Source organism: Magnolia sinica, chromosome 17 (assembly GCF_029962835.1).
Source record: "Magnolia sinica isolate HGM2019 chromosome 17, MsV1, whole genome shotgun sequence".
Classification (NCBI taxonomy): Eukaryota; Viridiplantae; Streptophyta; class Magnoliopsida; order Magnoliales; family Magnoliaceae; genus Magnolia; species Magnolia sinica.
The window spans coordinates 37,475,531-37,499,166 of NC_080589.1; the positions used below are offsets into that span (position 1 = coordinate 37,475,531).

Sequence of the window (23,636 nt, forward strand, 5' to 3'; positions counted from 1 at the left end):
ATTGTAAAACAGTCTCGAGTTCCTGCACCTAGCCCATCTAACATTGACAACATCCAAGCTTCAGCCCAATTGCTGTACCCTAAATCTGCCCAAAGAATGCTAAAATTGCACCCTAAAAACCTGTCCACAAACTGTCATTGGAGCCCCTTAACCTGTCACCAAGATATCATGCATCCAATTCCAAAGTGCCTATAATCTGTTCCTGTCTGTCTATTTCTTTATTATTGAGATGTCACTGAAAAATATTTACTACTACCTGCCATATAGTAGTACATATCCCCATTTCGAATGTCTATTACAACTATCCTTCCATCTTCCTATGCTTATTGGCCCAGTCCCAATCATTCTTTATGTGATTATTATGGCGACCCTATCAATATTTGACTCCTTGCTTTAAAAGTCCACCATATTATATAATTTACTTGGGTATGATGAGTAGCAGTAGAATCTAGAAAGCCATATGGAGAACCAACGAAGAGTGAGAAGATGTGAGATGTGGAAGAAGTTGAAGTAAGCAACCGATAAAATGAATCAATGAAGTCTCCAAACTCAGTCTGTGGTATATGAAAATCCAGAGGATGATAAAAAATGATAAACACAACAAATCCCCCATCAGTTTGTTTGGTAGATCCGAAGATGAATCAATTGAGAAAATTACTAACGGGATTGCAAAAAAAAAAAAGGATGGAACAAGAATCAAGATGAAGGAAAAGGTGATCAGTTTGACTGTCGGATTGGCAGTAGATTACTGGTGATATGAAGGCATAGCAAAGATCTCAGTTTGGATGGAGGCAGAAGAAGCAACGATGCATGTTAGTTTAGGTTCTTTTGGCAATCAAGCTAATTCGTCAATTAGGCCTTATTCACCAGCTAACAACGAAGCCAGGGAAGACACAATTACGAGTGACATGCAGCAAGCGATCAGTGGAAATCCGAAGAGGCAGGATCATCCAAAATCCGAAGATGCAGGATCATCCAATCATCCAATGGGTGACCATGAGTTGTCCCATTGCTGATTGACCAAAGGTTAGACCATTAGGTTGAAGATCGGGCCTATATCAAGCCCATCCAAGGGCTCAAACTGTAGATTAGGCCAATCTAGCCACCCAGATTGAACTTGTGGACCATTTAATCTCCCAAATTGAAGATCTGGACCACATCAATGGTTCAGAACGACTTGATTGATCATTTAATCTTTGAAATTAAAGATCTGGATCACATCAATGGTTCACAATGACTTGATCAACCATCTGAATTAAGGATTTTGATAGTTATGATGGACAAAATCAATGGCTTGGATTATTGGAGTGTGGCACTCACAAACAAGGTTTCAAATATCTGTTTTGGGGGGCGTTTAGGCCCCCCTTGAAACCTGATACAATACGGCTAGTAAAACCAAGTGAATCTAATTGAAAACTCTTTGATGTTTACTTGTCGACTAGATTCTTGTATATCAATTTTCACCCAATAATCCCAGTTAGTTGGGATAAGGATTGATGATGATTGTGAATTCCACTCCATGGTTCGATCACGAGAAACAACTCTATTTTACTTTACTAGTTATATGTTTCGAGCATTCATGTCTTCTTCTTTTTACATCCATGGTTTTGTATGGGGTTTCTTAGTTGAGCTTTAGATATACTAAAAGCATGGTTTTCACTTTGTCACTTGTAATCTTGTCAAGAAGTTGAAGTAAGCAACCGATAAATGTACGGATAAACTCAATGAATCAATGAAGTCTCCAAACTCAGTCTGTGGTATATGAAAATCCAGAGGATGACAAAAAATTATAAACACAACAAATCCCCCATCAGTTTGTTGGGTAGATCCAAAGATGAATCAATTGAGAAAATTACTAACGGGATTGCAAAAAAAAATTAGGATGGGACAAGAATCAAGATGATGGAAAAAGTGATCAGTTTGACTGTCGGATTGGCAGAAGATTACTGGTGATACGAAGGCATAGCAAAGACCTCAGTTTGGATGGAGGCAGAAGAAGCAACGATGCACGTTAATTTAGGTTCTTTTGGCAATCAAGCCAATTCGTCAATTAGGCCTTATTCACCAGCTAACAACGAAGCCAGTGAAGACACAATTACGAGTGACATGCAGCAAGTGATCAGTGGAAGTCTGAAGTTGCAGGATCATCCAATCATCCAATGGGTGACCATGAGTTGTCCCATTGCTGATTGATCAAAGGTTAGACCATTAGGTTGAAGATCGGGCCTAGATCAAGCCCATCCAAGGGCTCAAACTGTAGATTAGGCCAATCTAGCCACCCAGATTGAACTTGTGGACCATTTAATCTCCCAAATTGGAGATCTGGACCACATCAATGGTTCAGAACGACTTGATTGATCATTTAATCTTTGAAATTAAAGATCTGGATCACATCAATGGTTCACAATGACTTGATCAACCATCTGAATTAAGGATTTTGATGGTTATGATGGCCAAAATCAATGGCTTGGATTATTGGAGTGTGGCACTCACAAACAAGGTTTCAAATATCTGTTTTGGGGGGCATATAGGCCCCCTTGAAACCTGATACAATATGGCTAGTAAAACCAAGTGAATCTAATTGAAAACTCTTTGATGTTTACTTGTTGACTAGATTCTTGTATATCTATTTTCACCCAATAATCCCAGTTAGTTGGGATAAGGATTGATGATGATGATGAATTCCACTCCATGGTTCGATCATGAGAAGCAACTCTATTTTACTTAACTTATTATATGTTTTGAGCATTCATATCTTCTTCTTTTTACATCCATGGTTTTGTATGGGGTTTCTTAGTTGAGCTTTAGATATACTAAAAGCATGGTTTTCACTTTGTGACTTGTTATCACTAATCTTGTCAATTATTCTTGGTTCTTGTCATTCTTGTAGAGATGGATCCGACATTTTGAATCATGTAAGCAAGATTGCATTTCCATAAGTGCACACAACAGAAATTCAGTCCAGAAGGTTGGTAGTTGGTGCTTATACTTCTTTTGTTCAATCCCATTTGCATATTTTTTTTCTAGAGAATATTTGTTATAGCTCTTGTTAATTTTGTTGGATTTGGTTGAATGCTTAAGTGTTAGGAAACTGTGATGTCCTTTTGATGTAAAAGAGAAGGACATGAGCGAAAAAAAATAACACATACACACGGAAGAACCGAGTGAGGAAGGAACCTTTCACTTCGAAGATAAACACTAAAGTGGGGTTATCACATAGGAGCAAAGTTCAACTACAAAATATAATATTTCTCTAAGCAATATCAAGTTTCCTCCCTGTGATGTCCTTTCGATGTAAAACAGTAAAAGAGAAGGACATGAGCGAAAAAAATAATACATACACATGCAATAACCAAGAGCGAGGAAGGAACCTTTCACTTTGAAGATAAACACCAAAGTGGGGTTATCACATAGGAGCAAAGCTCAACTACAAAATATAATATTTTCTCTAAGCAATATCAAGATTCCTCCCTAAATTTGTCCTCCCCATTTCTTATACAGATATTCCCACAAATCAATATTGCACCATATTACATTGCAAGAATACTTGCCCATTCAATGGCTACCTTGGCAGTGCATGAAATTACATCAAAACCACCCAAAATTTAATCAAAATGATCATAAAAACCAACAAATACTACTTGGTAAGTACACACTATTAGCATCTCCAAGCCACCACCCTAACCAAAACATCTCTTTCCCATGCATGTTTGGCAAATTGGTTATTATTGTCAAAAACTTCTTGTGTGGGGATTGTGTTGACCTTTGTTTTATTCATTGATCGCTCAGATGACCACCCACATGGGCCAACCAAGTCTTGCATGTGTCCCTACAGGACATGTGGGAAGAATTGAATGTGTATCGGATACGTCAAAATTGCATAAATATGACATAAATAATGTCAAGAAAAAAGAAAATAAATTAAATTTTATTTATTTATTTATTTATTTATTTTTATTTTTGTGTGTGTGTGTATGTGTGTCAAAAATCTAGTATACCACCATCTCAGATGTGTTTGAGGTGATTTCTTTTTTCCAATTGAGACTTTTTCTAAATTTGCGATGTGGGCAACATGAGTTTGTACAAAAAACACAGCTCTAAAGATTTTGGGGACTTGAGGAAAGCACTTCTTTGTGGGGTTTTGGGTGTAACAACATCCGGACATAACTCGTTTCTAATGTCTTTGCATGATCTATGATGACTATTGAGTATTGAAAGGTCCCATTGTTTCTGAGCTTTCTACAAAATTTATTAAATGATCGATCTATAACTTCTATTGAAATGTATTTTGTTTGCATCAATAACTTCTAATGGCATCTGATTGACCTCATTCGACTGCTGTTGGAAGTTGAATAGATAATGCAAATCTTACTTTCGTATTTGTTAATCCCACATAAACATACAAGAGATTGTTTTAGTGGCACCATCTAATTCTGAAAGGCAATAATCGATGTCAAACTTCTTGTCTCTTTTTCGAATTGCTTCTATACGGGCCCTAAACTTTCTGATCCTTGAATAAAAGTGCAGTCTTGTGTGCATCAATGAATCATCTTTTTACGCCTGCGTTAATGGAAGATCACGTGGGTTTTTCAAAGGAACAAGTAGTATCAGGCAAGGGGTTCCTCTCCCCCCTTTCCTTTTCGCCATTCTCATGGAAATGTTCACTGCTATTATGAACAAGTACCTTCTAAATTGTCTGATTCACTCTGCCTTCAAGATAAGGAGAAGTCACTATTACTCACATGCTTTTTGCCAATGATCTTCTGGTGTTTTTCCACCTCTTGCAGCTTTTCACCTGAATATGCATCATTGAAGATTTCAGCCACCACTTTGGCTTGGAGATCAATCTTTCTAGAAGCGCCATCTCCAGTTCCTCCTCCTGTAAAGAAATCATTGATATCCTGAATATGAAAGAAGGGTCCCTCCCTATGAAGTACTTGGGGGTTGCCTCTCTACTCATCTAGACTTGATCTTTGGGACTGCTCTTTGCAAATTGATAAAATCTCTTGAAAGCTGAAAGCTTTCAATGCTTTCTCCCTCTCATTTGCTATGCGAATTGAACTTATCAAGTCTACATTGCTCTCATTCCACTTCTACTGGTGCAATGCCATCTTGCTTCTGAAAGCTTGATTTGATCAGATTCAGAAGATGATTAGGAACTTCCTCTAGGGTCTAAGCTTCACTTGATCAATTGGGAGTTCATCCATACTCCGGACTCCGGAGGAGGAAGGTGGTCTAGGACTTGTGCCTATTAGAGAGACAAGCTGTGTTGCGTTGGTTACACATCTGCAAAATTGCTAACGTCAATGATAGTCTCTGGTATAAATGGATCCATGGGAAATACCTCAGAAATGATTGTATTTAGAAGGTTAAAGCTACTTCAAATTTGTCTTGGGGATGGAGAAGTATTCTCACCAATTTCTGGGTTGGTCAATGGCTGCCGGGCAAGTGTTTTAAAGTTAAAAGGTGCATCAGTAACAATAGTTGGAAATTGGAATCTCCCTCATGCTACCTTAAGGGCCCTCATGGATTGACTCTTCTCCCTTGAATTGACCCTGATGATTAAGTGGTCTGGACAGTAGATCCCAAGGGTATCTATTCACTTAAATCTCCTGCACAAGTTATTGGAGTCAGGCACTGCATTGTCCAATGGGCCCCTCTCATTTGGTTCAGGGTTGCCTTTCCAAGACATTCTATTATGGCCTGGTTCATCATGCATCGTATACTCAAAACCAGAGGCATCTTTAGTATTGTTGATGTGTTATTGCCACACGTGTGGGTCACCCTGGCCACACGTGTGGTTCCCGTGGTCACTCATGTGGTCCACTTATGTTTGGGTCCATGTTGGGCCTTGGTTATAGGTTTGGGTTAGAGTCCTTAGGCCCATAAGTCATTGGTTTATTTTATCATTTAGTAAGAGGGGTATAATTTTAATTTCCTTGTAATTAGTGATTGCGCTAATTATAATAAAAGAGAAGTGGGGGCATGTGAGCTCTCTCCTCTCCCCTTCTTCTTCCTCTCATCTTTCTTCCTTTCTTCTCCTCTTTCTCCATCACAAGTTACATGGTATTAGAGCACGAGTGATCCAATTTTTTGCTCCTTTCTTTATCATCTTCTTCTCTTTCTTTTTATCTCTCTTTCCTTTTTTTCTGGGAAATCCTAATGTGCTTAGGGCTGACTTGACCTAATGCCTTTCCCTCATTGTACCACCGCTTGGTGGGTGGTGTAATCATTTCGAACAAAGGCTTGTTAGGCCCACTTTTATATTCTACCCGTATGATGGGTCAAAGTATGCTTTCTCTCATCTATAGTTAGAACTATGGTCAGATTTGAAGGATAAGGTCAGATTTGAAGACAAAAAACTTATGTGTGGAGGTTGTCGATGGTGTAGATTGAAGAAAAGTTGTATGGGTGGAAGCAGGTAATAATCTAGTTGATTATGTTTGTGGATTTATACAACCCTCCTACATATGTGAAGTCTAATTTTGTTGAAACTTTTCCTAGTATGTATTCAAAGTTCTTTCCTTTGTCAAGATGGATACCAAGGGTGAATCAAAGTATAATATTATGTTTCCATTAGAGTTGATGTCCCTCCAAATCCCATTGACTAAACAGAATGGAACAAATTATCCATAGTTGGCCACGTTTGTAGTAGTTTTTCTATTAGGAAAAAGAAAAGTAAAATATTTGACATCGCCCAAACCTGATTAAACCATGACGAACTCTGATCGTTAGGTAGTAGAAGATGCCCAAATTAGGGGCATTGTTGTGGAACAGTATGGAGCCACATATTAGTGTGAATGTCATCTTCTTCAAGACCGTCGACGAAGTCTGGGATTACTTGAAGGGGATGTATTCAAGTGAGAAAAACTTAACTTGTATTTATGAGAATATGTTTTCATTCCAATAGTGAGACAAGAGTGTCAGAGAGTACTATTCTGCCCTATGGGACATGTGGGAAGAATCGAATGTATATCGGTTGATGTTAACAGATGCTGAAGCCATGCAAAGGTAGTGGGAAGAATTCTGTGTCACTAAATTCCTCTCTGGCCCCCGACCTAAGTACAAACTTGTGAGATCTCATATTCTTGGAGGAAGTGAGATCCATCAGTTATAGAGGCATTCTCTAGAGTTCAGTGTACAACTAGTATGACTAGGGTTCTTCATCATTCGATCGGTCTACTTTTATCATCGCATCTAGCAGAGATGATGGGGGAGCCAAGGTAGTCGCGGTGGTTGGTTTAGAGGTAGGCTCAATGGGAGGTCGTGTTGGAGCTAGGAGTTTGTGGGGTGGTCCTGGCACAAATTTTGGTGGGGATAGTGGTTGTAGGCAGCGTATAAAATATTGGCGATATTATCGAAATATCGCCGATAATATCGGTGTCGCCGGCTATGCGACACCGAAACCCCGTTTTTTCGATTTGCTCCCAAAAATCGCCGATAATCTTGTTGGATTATCGGTATTTTTCAAAATATCAGCAATATTTCACTGTTCCCACCAACCACGGGTGGGAACTGTAGCCAACAACCCCCTTAGTTGATAAAAGGGGTAGTTGTTGGCGAAAAAATGTAAAAAAATAAAAAAATTACCTGTTTTTTTGCCCGGATCTGGAGGAAGACGCGAATTCAAAGCCTCGAGTGCAGATCGGCAATATCAGGTAAGATTCAACTCCAAAAATTTCCTTTTTTCCATCGAAAAATCCTGCAACTTCTCGAATCCGCTTGCGGGGCGAGATCTTGAAGGTTTTTTTTTTTTTTTTCCTTATTTGGGATGAGGGAGAGGGATTTTCGGTTGAAATTTCGGAGAAATCGGTGGGAAGGAGATGGAAATTTGAAATTTGAGAGGGATTTTCGGAATTTGGGGATCGGGCAGGCGTAAATGGGGACGGGCGGGCGTAAATGGGATCGCGTACGTGGTTCCGTACTCTGATTTTTCCATCTTATTTTAGGGGTTGAGACCAAAATTTAAGCATACCCAAAGATCAAGTGGACCATACCATTGGAAACAGTTGGAATAATGATTTCCACCGTTAAAACCTTTCTAAGGCCCATTGATGGTTATTTCTCATCCAACCTGTTCATAAGATCACACAGACATGGATGAATGGAAAACACAAATATTAGCTTGATCCAAGACTTCTGTGGCCCCCAAGAAATTTTCAACGGTAGATTTTAATTCATACTGTTAACTATGGTGTGGTTCAATTGAAGTTTGGATATACTTCGTTTTTAGGCTTAAGACCTAAAATTATTTGTTAAAATGGATGGACGGAGTGGATAAAATACATAAATCACGGTGGACCCCACAGTTGAAACCTTCCTGGTTCACGTTCAACTGCTCAAGTGAGCCGTACTAAAGGAAAAAATGTGGTTTGGGAAATTCCAACCGTTGAAACCTTCCTGGTTCAACAGTGATGTTTAGATGCCATCCGTACCGTTAATAAAGTCATTACTATTGAGATGAACTGAAAACAAAAATTTTGGCATGAATCAAAACTTCTGTGGCCCCACAAATATTTCAACTGTGGACGTTTAATTATCACTTTTTGGGCTCAATTGAGCTTTAGATACGGTTCGTTTTTGGCATCATGTCATAAAATGAACTCACAAAACTGATGAACGGGGAGGATGCTTCACAAACATCACACCGGGCTCCACCTGAGCTTGCAGCGCAGGAAGGAAATCTCAGTCCTACGCTGCATGGGGTGGAAAGGTTTCAAGGGTGGAAATCATTATTTACACTGTTTCCTGTGGTATGGTCCACTTGAGACTTGTATAAGCTTCAATTTTGGGCTCAACGCCTAAAATGATATGAAAAAACGGATGGAAGGTGTGGATAAACCACATAAATTCACAGTGGGCCCAACTTAGAGCGTACTAAGTAACTCAGTAGCAAATCCGATTTCTGGATTGGCTACTGACAAAAGCTGTAGCCAAAGACACCCAGAACCATAGCTCAACTCGCAGACTGAGTGGAGATACCTCGTTTCAACACATGGCATCGATCCCCAGTGGGGTGGCTAACCCAAATGGCTACTGGTGTGACGTCACCGAGCTATGTGGACCCAACCATGATGCATGTATTGTATCCATACCATCCATTAATTTGGAGAGATATTTTTATGCCATGAGAAAAAGAATGAGATATATCTAAAGTTCAAGTGGACCCCACCATAGAAAACAGTTGGGACAGTGACGTCTAGCGTTCAAAACTTTTTAGGGGCCACTGAAGTTTCTGATCAAGCTGATATTTTTATTTTCACTTCATTTATCTCGATGTTAACTTATGAATAAGTTGGATCTCAAAAATACATCACAGTGGACCCTATAAATATTTCAACGGTGGGTGTGATTGCTCCCACGGTTTTCTATGGTGGATCCACTTTAACTTTAGATCTATCTTATTCATTTTCTCACGCATAAAACGATCTCTGCAAATGGTTGGATGGTATGGATACAACACACGCATCATGGTGGGTCCACATAGCTTGGTGACGTCACTTCAGTAGCCACTTGGCTACTGACCTTGTCAGCATCTAATCCACGTCCAAAAAAATAAAAATAAAAATGGACTGTCTATGCCCCTGCCACCAACCAATGGATAGTGGTCGGTGCTCTGTGGGCCCCACCATGATGAATGGTGGATATCCAATCACTATTATTTTCCCGTGGTGTGGTCCACCTAAGATTTATATTCCTATCATTTTTGGTATAAAAGCCCTATAATGGTATGTAAAAATGGATGAAACATAAACATCATGGTGGGGCTGGGACCGCACTGTCGTGGATGAGGCTGGGCCGCACATAATCCTCTACCCGTTGCTCCATGTGGCTTTCATGCACATGCATTCATAAAGTAAAATCCAACCCGTCCATCTTATGAAACTGTGATTTTTACTCTAAATTCTCAAAAATTAGGTTGATCAGTTAATTAAATGGGCTACACTAGAGGGAATAAGTTGGGAGATAACGTCCACCATTTATTTTCATGGACCCATCATATTGTATGTATAAATCATAGTAGGCCCCATAAAGTTTACTCAGTATGCAATCTGCAGACTCTTTCCTCAATTGTAATTTTTATGAAAATTTGATTTGATCTAACATCTTAGCCCTTGAAATGATTTGGGCTTATTACATTGAATACGAGCCGATGCACTTTTTTTTTTTGGTCCATTATTGCAAATTTGTATGCTACTAGGGAGCAAAATGTTGTCTGGATCGGGAAAAGGAGCAAGGGACATTGGGTGGAAACATGGACGGCCAGTGGAGGGGAATAAATATGGAGCCATATGTAACTATTGTGACCAAGTGATATGGAGTGGGGGAGTGTCTAGGCTAAAGGAACATTTGGCAGGGGGATACAAGAATGTGAAAGACTGTCCAAGTGTAACAAGGCCAGTGAGAGAGGAGATGAGAAGAGTGTTGAGTGAAGCGAAGTCACGCAAGCTGCAACAAAAGGATTGAGAGAGGGATATGAGGGAGGAGCTACGAGGCACTGGACGGGGCCTAGGTGTTATCGACGAGCACGATGACGACTACGATGAGGGGATCGTGTACCCCGATGACTGTGTTACGGCTCGAGAAAGGAGTGATTTTAGACAAGTGATTCGTGAGTCTCGGGCTTCAGAGTGGGAGGGGGAGCAAAGAAGACGGACTGTTGAGAGTAGGCCGTCGTTTGGGATGTCCCGACATGAGGCTGGTGGGAGCAGCAGACGATTTGAGGGAGGCAGCGGGCATGGCTTACAACGAACGCAAAGCGCTCGTCCCAGATGCACCCATCGCAGGTGTTAATCAAAAAGATTAAAAAATGTGTGGAGCAAGGGGCTCAGGGAGAGTGAGTGGCGCTATATCTAGGTGGTTCATCTCGAGCCATGTACTAGCAAATGCAGTAGCCAGTCCTCACTTCAAAAATATGATTGAGGAGGTGCAGCGTGCCGGACCCGGCATGAAGCCTCCCACGCCACAGGAGATTCTTGGCGTCTACCTCGATCGGGGGCACGAGGAGATGCAGGCTTGGGTACGTGGACTCAAGCCGAACTGGAAGTAGTATGGGGTAACAATCATGTGTGATGGGTGGACAGGACCTACGAAATTGTCCATTATCAATTTCATGGTGTACTGTAGAGGACAACTGGTTTTCCTCAAATCCATTGATGCATCGGCCATAATAAAAGATCATGAATACATATATGCTATCCTGAAAGGAGTGATTAGAGATGTTGGGTCCCAGAATGTTGTCCAAGTTGTGACGGACAATGGCAGTGCGTTCGTTAAGGCGGGGAAGAAATTGAAGAAGAAGTTCAATCTCTATTGGACCCCGTGTGCGGCACACTGCATTGATTTAATGCTCGAGGAGATAGGCCAGAGGGATTCTGTTAGGAAAATCATCCAGGATGTGAGGAAAGTGACAAACTTTATATACAATCACTCATGGTTGTTGGCTGCAATGTGTGAGTGTTGTGGAGGGGACATCGTTAGACCAGGCGCAATACAATACGCCACGAACTTCATTGTACTCGACAGCTTATACAGGCACCGCATGGGTCTCAGAAATTTGTTCAGATCCGAGAGATACATGGAGTGGAATCAGAAGAAGACTAAGGGTGCAAAGACCTGTTCGAATATAGTGCTTTCCGATACCTTCTGGGATAAAGTTCACAACGTCGTTTCCTTCCTACATCCGATGTACAAGGTCCAACGAACCGTAGATAATGAGATGTAGCCTTCGATAAGGTCAATGTATGAGCTTATGAGAATTATGAGACGGGATAATGACTGCAATCCCCGCTTCGTATCAGTGGGTGATCAATATCATCGATTGTCGATGGATTGGGACTCTTGAGCATCCACTCCACCAAGCTGGTAAGTTTGTTGATACAACTGAGTACTTTAAGCATCACTTCTGTTTACATGTTAATACAATTGAGTAACTAATATTTGGGTTTCAGCATATTACCTGAATCCCAAATTTCATTATAAACGTCGGCTCCATGAGAATCAAGATTTGACGATGTCCGTCCACGAGGCGTTCGAACAATTGTTCCCAAAATCAACAGCGTAAGCAGATTTCGGTAACCAGGTAATGCAATAAAATTTCTTCCTTATAGCCTCTAGAAATATGGGTGATTAAAAATAATGACCTGTGAATCCGTGTTTACAGTTGTTGCGGTTTAGGGATGCGAGGGGTACGTTTTTGCAAACACTCAGTAGATCTCTCTACACTTTAGTCTCTCTGATCCTTTCACCATACTTATTTGGCATTGGAACGAGAGCATATATTAGTTTGGTAATTGGAAAGAAGAAGATGAGCTTTTATAATAGTAATATCTTTAGTGGAGGATGCATATCCACTCTTCTGTGAAGATAGCCTGCGTTTGATTCACTCGGTGACCTGTGATGAATGAATCTCAACACCCCAACTAACTCTTCTGACTCTCCATCTTTGAACCTTTCACTTGGATTTCTGATTTGTGGAAATTCACTTTCAAGCTTAAAGCAGTTAATGAGACCCTGAGTTCTTGCTTTGTCCATCAAGTTACTTTTTGACTGGGCTATTAGCACCAGTGGAACCAGCAAAAGAGGATCCTCCCATCATAAACGTCTCTAATCTCTGATGGAAACTTCATGAGAACCGTTGATAAAGGTAGAAACCCATGCTTATGCTACACATTCCATTGTCCAGTGGACACCAAAACCCATCCTTCATAGTTTACAATTTAAAATTTTCAAATCACAACAAGCTTGCTCCAAACCTAGTTTTTGAACAATAGAATTGATCATCTACAGCTGATTTCATTCTAAGGATGCAACCTCGTCTTTTTTGCCAACATCTCATAGTTGTAGGAGATCTGATCCATACAGAAGGTTGGCACCATTCTGAAGATCGTCTTGAAAATCTTGGCAATCACTCATTAGGTGGGCCACAGCCATACGTCGAGTTTGACCATTGGCTGGCAATTGATTTTGACAGTGTCCCCTCTTGGCAAGTGGCCCGGCATGATCATCAAATGCTCTTTTGGATGGGCCCACCATTGTCATGGTTTGGATGGGAAGATGGGGTGCTAAGCATGCAACCAACTGCTGCTGATGAAATCATGACAAACAACACCCAGCCTGCCTCCTTATGAGTGCAAGCAGTACATTGATGAACTACTAAAGCACCATCCAAAATCTGTCCACCTAGCAGAAAGTTCCCATGAGATTGAGAGATAACTTAAGGAAGACACTACTAAAGTCTAGCTAGTAATAACCAGAATTTTTTAGAGTATCAGCATTTACTTCTTTGTTTAATGAACAAAACAAAAATGTAAGTAACAAAATCAAATGCTGCTATGCCCGTAAGTTGAATACGGATGTGGTTTGTGTAAATGATGATCCACATAGACTGTCTTTGTTGCAAAATTTTATTTGTTTTCTTATTTATGGATTCTTGAATGGACTTGATGTGGGACCAATGCATGAACTCAAATATTGTGTGAGATCAAGTAGCAAAATTAAAGTAATTAAAGAAAAGCATAAAACTTGCTTTTATCATCACAAATACCAAAAACCCCAAATAAGATCATGCACAATCCTAGTCTAGGTTACCAAGCATTGTTATACAATATCATTAAATAAAGGAAACTATGATCTAATGAATGCAGGGACATCCAATTAGCATACGATATAGCCTATTTCAAAGTAGAAGATCTAATACTACCTAAGGTGAAATTAGGGTATAGGGAAATTGGGGAAATCTAGGAATTAGGGTTCATGGGATCAAACTGGCTGAATGGGTTAAAGGGTTTAGGTATTAGGATATGGGAATTAGGGTTTTGGATGGAGAGAATGTAAGGATTAGGGCTTAATTGAAGAATGGGAGGAACTAGGGTTTGGCAATTTGGGGAAATAGGAAAGTTAGGGATTTCTAGGTTTAGGGTTAAGGTATAGGAAAAGAGAGGAGGGTTTTGATTCAAGGGTGATGGGAAACCAAAAGGGGCAAGAGTGTGACCGTACGACCAACCTGAGGGGTTTACACGTGTGGTTGAATGGTCACATGTGTGGCTAGATTGGGAGGATTTAGGTCTTTTAGGGTTTGGCTTGTTGATAGGTAGGGAAAGTGAAGATTAGAAGAAAGGTGAAGGCTTGGGATGAGGAAGATCTAAGAACTTCAAAAATAAAATAAAATACCTTGATGGTGGATGGAAGGATGAGAATGTGGGATAGATGAGGACCTCGCACCTCCGTTGATGAAGATCAGCTTCACCAATCTCCCTTCCAAATCACACGGAGTTTAGGGTTAGGGTTTAGGAAAAGAGAGAAGAGGGTTTTGATTCAAGGGTGATGGAAAACCAAAAGGGACAAGAGTGTGACCGTACAACCAACTTGAGGGGTTCACACGTGTGGCCATATGGTCACGTGTGTGGCTAGATTGGGAGGAATTAGGTCTTTTAGGGTTTGGCTTGTTGATAGGTAGGGAAAGTGAGGATTAGAATAAAGGTGAAGGCTTGGGATGGGGAAGATCTAAGAACTTCAAAAAAAAAAAAAAAACCTTGATGGTGGATGAAGGGATGAGAATGTGGGATAGATGGAGATCTCGCACCTTCGTTGGTGAAGATCAGCTTCACACCAATCTCCCTTCCAAATCACATGGAAGCCATCTTGAAATTACATGAAGATGGAAGAAGAAGAAAAGCAAGGACCTTTTTTCTTTTTTAAAAACCGAATGAGGAGAGAGCAAGGTATCCTGTATCGGTATCGGTTGGTATAACGGTGCCCTCTGACACCGATATGGATACGGGGGCGTAACGGCGATACGGGGGTGCAACGGCCCGTAACGACGCATTTTTTTTTTTTGCCAAAAAAATATGAAAAAATATGGATTAAATCCGGAATATTCTAAGCATTTCAAATATGCATTCATTTATAAATTGGAACATGTTTATGGTGGTGTAACGGTCCACTCTTTGGTGAGAAGTTGTATCAGACTGTTTGATGAATTTATGAACCAGATAACCTGAATTTGACTACAAAATTCATATATTTAATTTTCTAACTATTTACTATCAATGATAGATATATTAGAATGAATGTAATATGAAAATATCTTACATTAGGTATTTGCAATTATTTTTGAGGAATTTCTCGAACATACCTCTGGATGTGACTGTGATTCCTGTCTATGACCTGTCATCCTCAAGTTAAGAATATTAAAAAAAAAAAAATTAGTTGTGTCTGATATACTCCCCTGCAACTTGATTAAGGACTACTTGATTGGTTGTCAGGGGAGCTATTTTAAATACAAGTTCGGCAGTGTCAAGTGTGTGCTTGGCTTCTTGCAATAATACTGCTGTGAGCTGTCTGCTGCAAATACTTACCTTAATACAAATATATACTTACAATCACAAGTCACCACCAAAATGAAAATCTGCTTTTTTGTGGTTGCTCGACCTCCACATCATCGTCATTGTCATCGTCATTGTCATCATCAAGCTGAGGCTGTCCAATAGGTGTAGGTGCTACATATCCATAATATACAGTGCCAAAAGAAAATACTAGATCAATGAAACCAGAGGATGACTGATCCTGACTAGGCAACAACTCCGACCCCGAGTAAGAATATCCACCAGTGCCCGTCGAATAGCCATACTGGTGCCTATACTCAGGTTGTTGAGAATCTTGAGATTGAGAGTACGCCTGCTGTGATGAGTAACTTGGATTTGGATCTGGATTTCTGTAATCATATGGATATTGATCGGGAGGATTACTTCAACATGAATGTGATGGAACAGGCTCAGTATAACCACCATAATCATAATTCAATTGACCATAAGAATATTCATCATGATAACCATGAGCATGAGCCTGCTGATGTTCTGGACCGACCTCCCGGACCCGGTGCACCACTAGACGTACCCTCCTGCTGGCTGTATCGTGACTCGGTACACTCATAAGTCCGACTTCATGTACTACCTCGTCGATGTTTATCGGCATCGCGATCTGTAGACGACTGCATAGGGTGCTGAGCAACACCAGAAGTGCCAGCACCAGGGGCAGGGGGGTCATCATCACCATCATCCGACACGGTCACGCTACCACTGCTCGTACTCTTTTGTTGATCTTGAGCAGTACCCGTACTTGGCATAAACGCTGCCTTTCTTACTGGGTCCAACACATCTGCATGACTCTCTTGTTGCGCTCTCCGTATTTTTGGGTCATCAATTTCTAATTCTTCACTATCCTCTTCAATTTGATTTTCCCTTGTTTCCAACCAAGGTAGAAGCCGGTCATCCTCATCATAAATATTGTCCACGTTTATTGGACAGTCGTCTGCATCATCGGCAGCTGTAATGCTCCTATGATGTCGTCGCATTCTTAGTTTTATATTGTAGTGCATGAAAACAAGTCTATCTAATGTCTTAGTCTGCAATCTATTCCTATTCTTTGAATGAATAAGCACAAAACAACTCCAATTCCTTTTGCAGCTAGAGGAAGATGTTGTCTGGCTCAAAACTTTTACTGCAATTTTTTGGAGAGCCTTCGTACTCTCTCCGAAATTAATCTACCATTCGGCCGGTTGCAATCTAGATACTGCATGCTGTGCAAGAGCATCTTCAAAGCTACCCAGGCGGTTTCCAAATGTATCTAATTCATTCAACGCCTTTATTTGCATATCTAAGTCAGGCTGTAATCTCTTTATCACATTTTTTAGCCTGACACGAACTTCATCATTCGCAACAAATGATTGGGCATATCCGTACCTAGGATTTAGTAACCTGCTGCATGGAGATCGTGATGGAGTTGTCTTGTTCATCTCTTGTCGATCATCCTCCAATAAGACTCCAGCTTCTACAATCACGTTGAATTGTCAACTTTGCCTTATCCATGGCATCGTATAGGAAGCCCATGGTAGGTGCTTCGTCGATTTCAACAAGACGGAGTACCCTCATTAGTGGCTCCATCACCTTTAGGATCGACTTGACCCTCTTCTAATATTTGTTGTTCCGTATGGTGTTCGCAACTTCAACCGGTGTTCCTGATGTCTTCTTCCCATGTTCTGTGTTGAGCCATTCTCGGGAAGCGAACATCTCACTCAACTCTCCCCTATGCTGGAATAAACTCTCTAATGCTATAAAGTTTGTTGCGAATTTAGTCGCTGCATGCCTCAATAACTCTCGTCCTTTCGTGAACTTTCTCATTATTGTGACTAGATTATGGTTGTAAATAAACGTCATCACTTCTCTCGCCCTTTCGACCATTTCCTTAACATTCTTCTTCTTCCCAATATCTTCCAATATAAGATCAATACAATGGGCAGCACGTGGTGACCAAAAAAGATGTTTTCTCTTATTCATCAACATGTCCTGCAAACTTATATGATGCTTCATTATCTGTCACAATCTGCACTACATTCTCCTCTTCAATCTCGTCCACAACTTTATCCATTAGTATAGTAATATAATTAGAATTTTTTGTTACCTCTGAGGCATTAATTGACTTGTGGTATATAGTTCTTAAGTGGCAGTACACCATGAAGTTGATCATGCTACGTCTGGTTGGGCCAGTCCAACCATCACACATGATCGTGCATACTCTGGCTTGCCATATAGGTTTAAAGGTAGCCACGTATGCTTTCACATCTGCATACTCTGCATCTATCCATTTTCCCCTAATCTCCTTAGCCATGAGAGCTTTTATTCCTTCACCTGCTTCTGCTGTTGCATCAATTACCACTTGCCAATATGGAGAATTGGCCGCGTTAAGAGGTATGTAGGCATGTATAAATAACTTTGTTGCTGCTCTACCTAATTTCACAACGGAAGTTCTACTCCACATTTGTTTTATCTTCTTTTGTTTAGTTGATTCTTTCCTAAACAGGATTGGATCAATAGAGGGTCTCCTAGGCTCATTTATTTCTTCATCTAAACGTATAGGGGCATCATGTGAAGATGTCTGTCGTTGGCTCCCAAACACACGTCGTAACCCACCAAACCTGCCCCCCACTCCTACCTGCAGAAGTAGTTGCACTTCTAGTTGCACTCCTACTACCCCTCCTATCACGCACTAACCCATGCATGCCAAACATGCGGCGACGTTCTTCCTCTTCACGAGCTAGACGCAAGCTCTCTCTCCTAGCTATAGTTAATTCCCGATCCGAATCTTCATAAGAATCAATAATATCTTCATCATGAACGCGCATATATTCAGGACCAAACACCTCCTGTCGAGCTGCATCCAAAACATCATCTTTCTTCTTTTGTACAGCAGCACGTTTACCCTTCGACTCATCCAGATTAGCTTGCATTAAAAGCATTATCTCTTTCGGTACTCTGGTACATCCTGCAACTTGACCCTTTCGATGTGCCAAATGTTGTTTGAGACGGGTAATTCCACCAGTCACTAGTCTATCACAATAGTTGCACTTCATTTGGTGCCAAGTACCACCAACCCTCTCACAATGTTGCCATCCAATATCCTCACTTGTTGGCGAGACCCAGACATTTCTTTAGGTTTAGGGAGATACTAGATAATTAGATATAGATTAGATATGAGTATGAGTGTATGACCTATGTCAATAAAGATGATTTTATGTTCTAACTAAATCCTAAGAAGCTCTAAAACCTGTCCAATATAAGCAAATAAAAATATAAAGTCACTAATTCGAAAATAGAAAAAATTATAAAATGACACCACAAATCTGTAAAATGCACATTAACATGTTCTACTATAATTAACACATCAAATTTTATGATTAAAACAACAAACCATTCATTAAAAAATGATTTTTCGAAATTAAAAAAAAGGCCGAAACTAGTGCATAAATAGAAAAAAATATAAAATGACACCACAAATCTGTAAAATGCACATTAATATATTCTACTATGATTAACACATCATATTCTATGATTAAAATAGCAAACCATTCATTAAAAATGATTTTTTGAATTTTAAAAAAGGGGCCAAAATTAGTGCGTAAATAGAAAAAATATAAAAAAAAATAACATGACATCACAAATCTGTAAAATGCACATTAACATGTTCTACTATGATAAACACATCTTATTCTATGATTAAAACAGGAAACCATTCATTAAAAAATGATTTTTCGAATTTAAAAGAAGGGCCGAAATTAGTATGTAAATAGAAAAAAATATAAAATGACACCATAAATCTGTAAAATGCACATTAACATGTTCTACTGTGATTAACATATCATATTCTATGATTAAAACAACAAACCATTCGTTAAAAAATGATTTTTCGAATGAAAAAAAAGGGCCGAAATTAGTGCGTAAATAGAAAAAAATATAAAATGACACCACAAATCTGTAAAATGCACATTAACATGTTTTACTATGATTAACACATCATTTTCTATGATTAAAACAGCAAACCATTACTTAAAAATGATTTTTCGAATTAAAAAAAGGGCCAAAATTATTGCGTAAATAGAAAAAAAAATAAAATGACGCTGTAAATCTGTAAAATGCACATTACCATGTTCTACTATGAGTAACACATCATATTCTATGATTAAAACAGCAAACCATGCATTAAAAAATGATTTTTCGAATTAAAAAAAGGGCCAAAATTAGTGCGTAAATAGAAAAAAATATAAAATGACACCACAAATCTGTAAAATGCACGTTAACATGTTCTACTATGATTAACACATCATATTGTATGATTAAAACGACAAACCATTCATTAAAAAATGATATTTCGAATTTAAAAAAAAGGCCAAAATTATTGTATAAATAGAAAAAAATATAAAATGATACTACAAATCTGTAAAATGCACATTAACGTGTTCTACTATGATTAACACATCATATTCTATGATTAAAACAACAAACCTTTCATTAAAAAATGATTTTTCGAATTTTTAGAAAAAGGGCCAAAATTAGTGCGTAAATAAAAAAATATTAAAAAATATAAAATGACACCACAAATCTGTAAAATGCACATTAACATGTTCTACTATGATTAATACATCATATTCTATGATTAAAACAGCAAAACATTCAATAAAAAGTATAAATACTTATTTTTGACGAATTTCTGGAAAATGACCTACGAAGCTTTGATTCAAGAAAATCCTTAATATAATGTGTTTTTATCTTAAATACCAAGCCAAGATTGGTCAAAAATAGTAATAGAAGGATTTAGTAAGAGTTTGGTAGCAAGTGGTTTCAAAAAAACTGAAAAAAGAGAGCTTAAAAAGACCAAAAAAATATAACCATTACTTGACCGTTACGGCCTAGCCGTTACGCCCCGTAACGGCCATTACGGTGCTGTTACGATACCAAAATCGAGGGGTCGCCCGTTACGCCCCCATATCGCGTAACGGGTACGACCGTTACCGTAATTACAATTCCAACCTTGTGTTGTGAAATTTAATGAAAATGGCCATAGTCTAAAGAAAATTAACTACAATCACTTATAAGGTGTCTAACACATAAAATAATCAAAACTAAATTCTAAAAGATGATAAAGTCTAAAAATTGATGTGAACGATCCACGATCAATGGCCTGATCACATGGATCATGTGATCCATGTGATCCAATGTTTAATGGCCCAATCGTCATGTCCCTCCAATCCAATGATCTAGATCACTTCATAAAGCAGCCCATGTGGATCTTCCCAGTGTGGGGTCTTCCAGATGCTCGCACATGCACATGGAGTCTTCAACACGATCAAGGGGACTGGCCTAGCCACAGGGAAATCTATGTAGCCTGCCTCCTCCTCTAATACGTACACAAAGGTGTATGTGAAGCAGTGATCGAACTATCGGTATCGCTTTAAGTTTCGCTGGCCATGGATATAGAAGCAATATTGATATCACTAATAATATCACTGATTACCGAAATTGCAGGGAAACATGGGAAAACGGTGGAATTTTCAGCGAAACTTTAGGAGATGTCAAAATGTACATATTTGCATATTTAGAAATAAAAATAATTGCAAAACGAATGCATACATAACAAGTTTCCATTTAGTGGGGCCTTAAAAGCATGTTTTGTTGTAAGAAATTAGTCCAACCATCCCATCCGGCCTATTTAACCATCTAACCTTCCATCCAAACGTCCATCGATATTGCAAAATATCAACGATACATGATATTTTACCAAGAAATCATCAACAATTGGAAAGGAAAGGAAACATTGTGGTCTCAATATCGCGCATTTTACGATATCGATAATATCGAGATATTATCATTGGAAAACTGAACACTACGTACAACCATGTGCCCATTGAAATAAATTTGATGATATCAATACATTGGCGATATTATTGAAATATCATCGATACACTTATGATACAAGCATTACCTAGAATTTACATATTTGAAAATATTGGTGATATCGTTGCATTGGCAATACAAGCGACACCTAGAATTTACATAATTGAAAATATTGGTGATTACATTAGGGATATTGATACGTAGGCGATACTTAAATATACATTGTTAATACCTGAAATTTCCAATACTACCAACATTATCAGTTTTGCTACCAATGTTATCGGTATTGCTGAGCTGGAGATAAAGATAATATGGAAGATAATTCGAACACTAACGTGATGTCGTCATCAGGACTCTTAGTCGTATGCTGTAGTTTTGGACTTTTTTAAGAGTACAAAGCCAAGATCCAATAAGATTCTTGTATGTTATAGTGCAAATTCTTTTGTGGAGTAAAGTGAGCCCACCTATGATTAGCAATGACCGTTGGATGGAAAGGGTTTCACGTGGTCCTCAAATCACCACTTTTGAATGATTACAACCATCTGATTAAGGGTATATGATGGGGACGTCAGAGGACCTACTCGGGTGTACCAGAGACGAAGATGACCACTTATGTCAGCACAACTTGCTTTGTGGATGAGAGACAAGTTCTAGATGGGGCCCGCCAGGCCATTTTGAAAATCTCACATGCATTGGACGTGTATTAGGAAGACCCCACCTTGGGATGATGCATGTGAGCTGCTTAGGAGATCATTTTAATCATATGATTTTTATTTCGTGTCGATCCGACCATTGGATCTTGTTGATCAGGCCTTCGGGCCACCTGATCTCTTAGATTTGGGCCCCTTGGAATCTGATCTTGCTTTCTTTATATTTTTTGTTATTTTTAGGAGTTATTTGATGGTTGAGATTGATAATATATGTTTTAGTTTTTTTATTTTGGATAATGGGCCACTTTACTTAAGTTAGTGGCATAATTGTAATTATGCTAGATTTTAATTCCGAATTTTTAATTATAAAAGCACAGGGGGTGGAGTTTCAACCATAGTGGAGATTTGAGAAGAAAAAAGAAGAGAAAAGCTCTTTTGTGTGAAGGAATTTTCCTAATTGTTTTCTAGGGTTTTTTTTTTTTTGAAAAAAAACCATCCATTCCAATTAAATTGTGGAAGGGTACAAACTTGTTTGGTGGTGGATTCCCCAAGGTACATCCTTCCTCTTACTCATCTTCGAAAGGTATTCCTCTTCTTACATCCTTCCTCTCTCTTCTTTGAAAGGTATTCTTCTTCTTCTTTTTCTATTGTCTTCGTCTTTTCCTTCCCATTACAACCTTCTAAACCCCATCTCTTCAATTTCTTATTTTCCTTAATTTCTAAAAACCCTAATTTCAAAATCCCTAATTCTCATGAACTCTAATTTTCCTATTTTCAGATTTTCCCCTTTCCTAACTCTAATCATAAAACCTACAAATATGTCCATTGGGTGTGGAACGTGCCTATGCTAAATTGGAAGTTTTATCCTTCCATCGGTCTTAGTTTTAATTGATTTATGTGATTTCTTAGCACGCAGGCATGTGATTTAGGTTAAATCATATTTTATTTCTTATTGTTTACTCTTAATTAAGTGGTAGGTTATCATCTTTTGTTAATTGAATTACTATATGGACTCTTTCATAATCTCCACGTTGCATGCTAGCATTAAATCATGTATCCTGCATCAAATTTGGTAGCAAAGACCATAGGTTTAGCATGGGATTTTTGTGTTGCATCTAGGTTAAAGTCACATCTAGGGTTAGTAGAGTATGCATTGCATATAGGATCATATTGCTGAATTTTTGTTGGACTATCTTATTGCAGAATTTTCAGTTTGCATCCCCACTTATACCATTGCTGAAATTTCAGCATAGTGATTTCAGGTTGTCACATTGCTGAATTTTCAGCTTGTAATTTTCGGATTACACCCGTGTTGAATTTTCAGTTTGGCACCCTTGGATTACTATCTCACTAAATTTTCAACATAAGATTTGAGGATAGCAACTTGCTGAATTTTGTGGTTGCTGTGTCTAACGTGATCTCTAGGTTAGTACTTTCATTGTCATCACATTGTCCTAGGACCTAGGGTTTCCTTTTAGAATGTCCTTGTGTATGCCCACTCGTTCCGGACGTGGCTTTGGACTACATCGCACCATGAATCTAGAGCAGATTGCCGAGGCCCTTAACGCTATCAACAATCGCCTGACGGCTATTGAAGCGCACAATAAGACCACCATGATTCAATTGACCATGACCAATGCGTGTATCGATCGGCTTGAAGCCTCCCTTCAGGCGAACTCCGACATTGGGGAAGATGTCCAATCACAAGCCGGGGATCAAATTGAAGGAGTTGAGACTGTGCTGCTTGTAATTATTAGCC

General features: G+C 39.1%; 1 protein-coding gene across 4 annotated transcripts in view; it reads left to right on the forward strand.

Moving 5' to 3' along the window:
• The window catches only part of LOC131230232 (short integuments 2, mitochondrial), a 115,473-nt gene that overhangs the window by 21,260 nt on the left and 70,577 nt on the right, over positions 1-23,636 (forward strand). For all 4 annotated transcript variants that reach the window (XM_058226064.1, XM_058226060.1, XM_058226063.1 and 1 more), the window contains exon 3: positions 2,891-2,968. In XM_058226064.1, the coding sequence (XP_058082047.1) occupies positions 2,891-2,968 (78 nt within the window). The remainder of the gene's footprint in view (positions 1-2,890; positions 2,969-23,636) is intronic.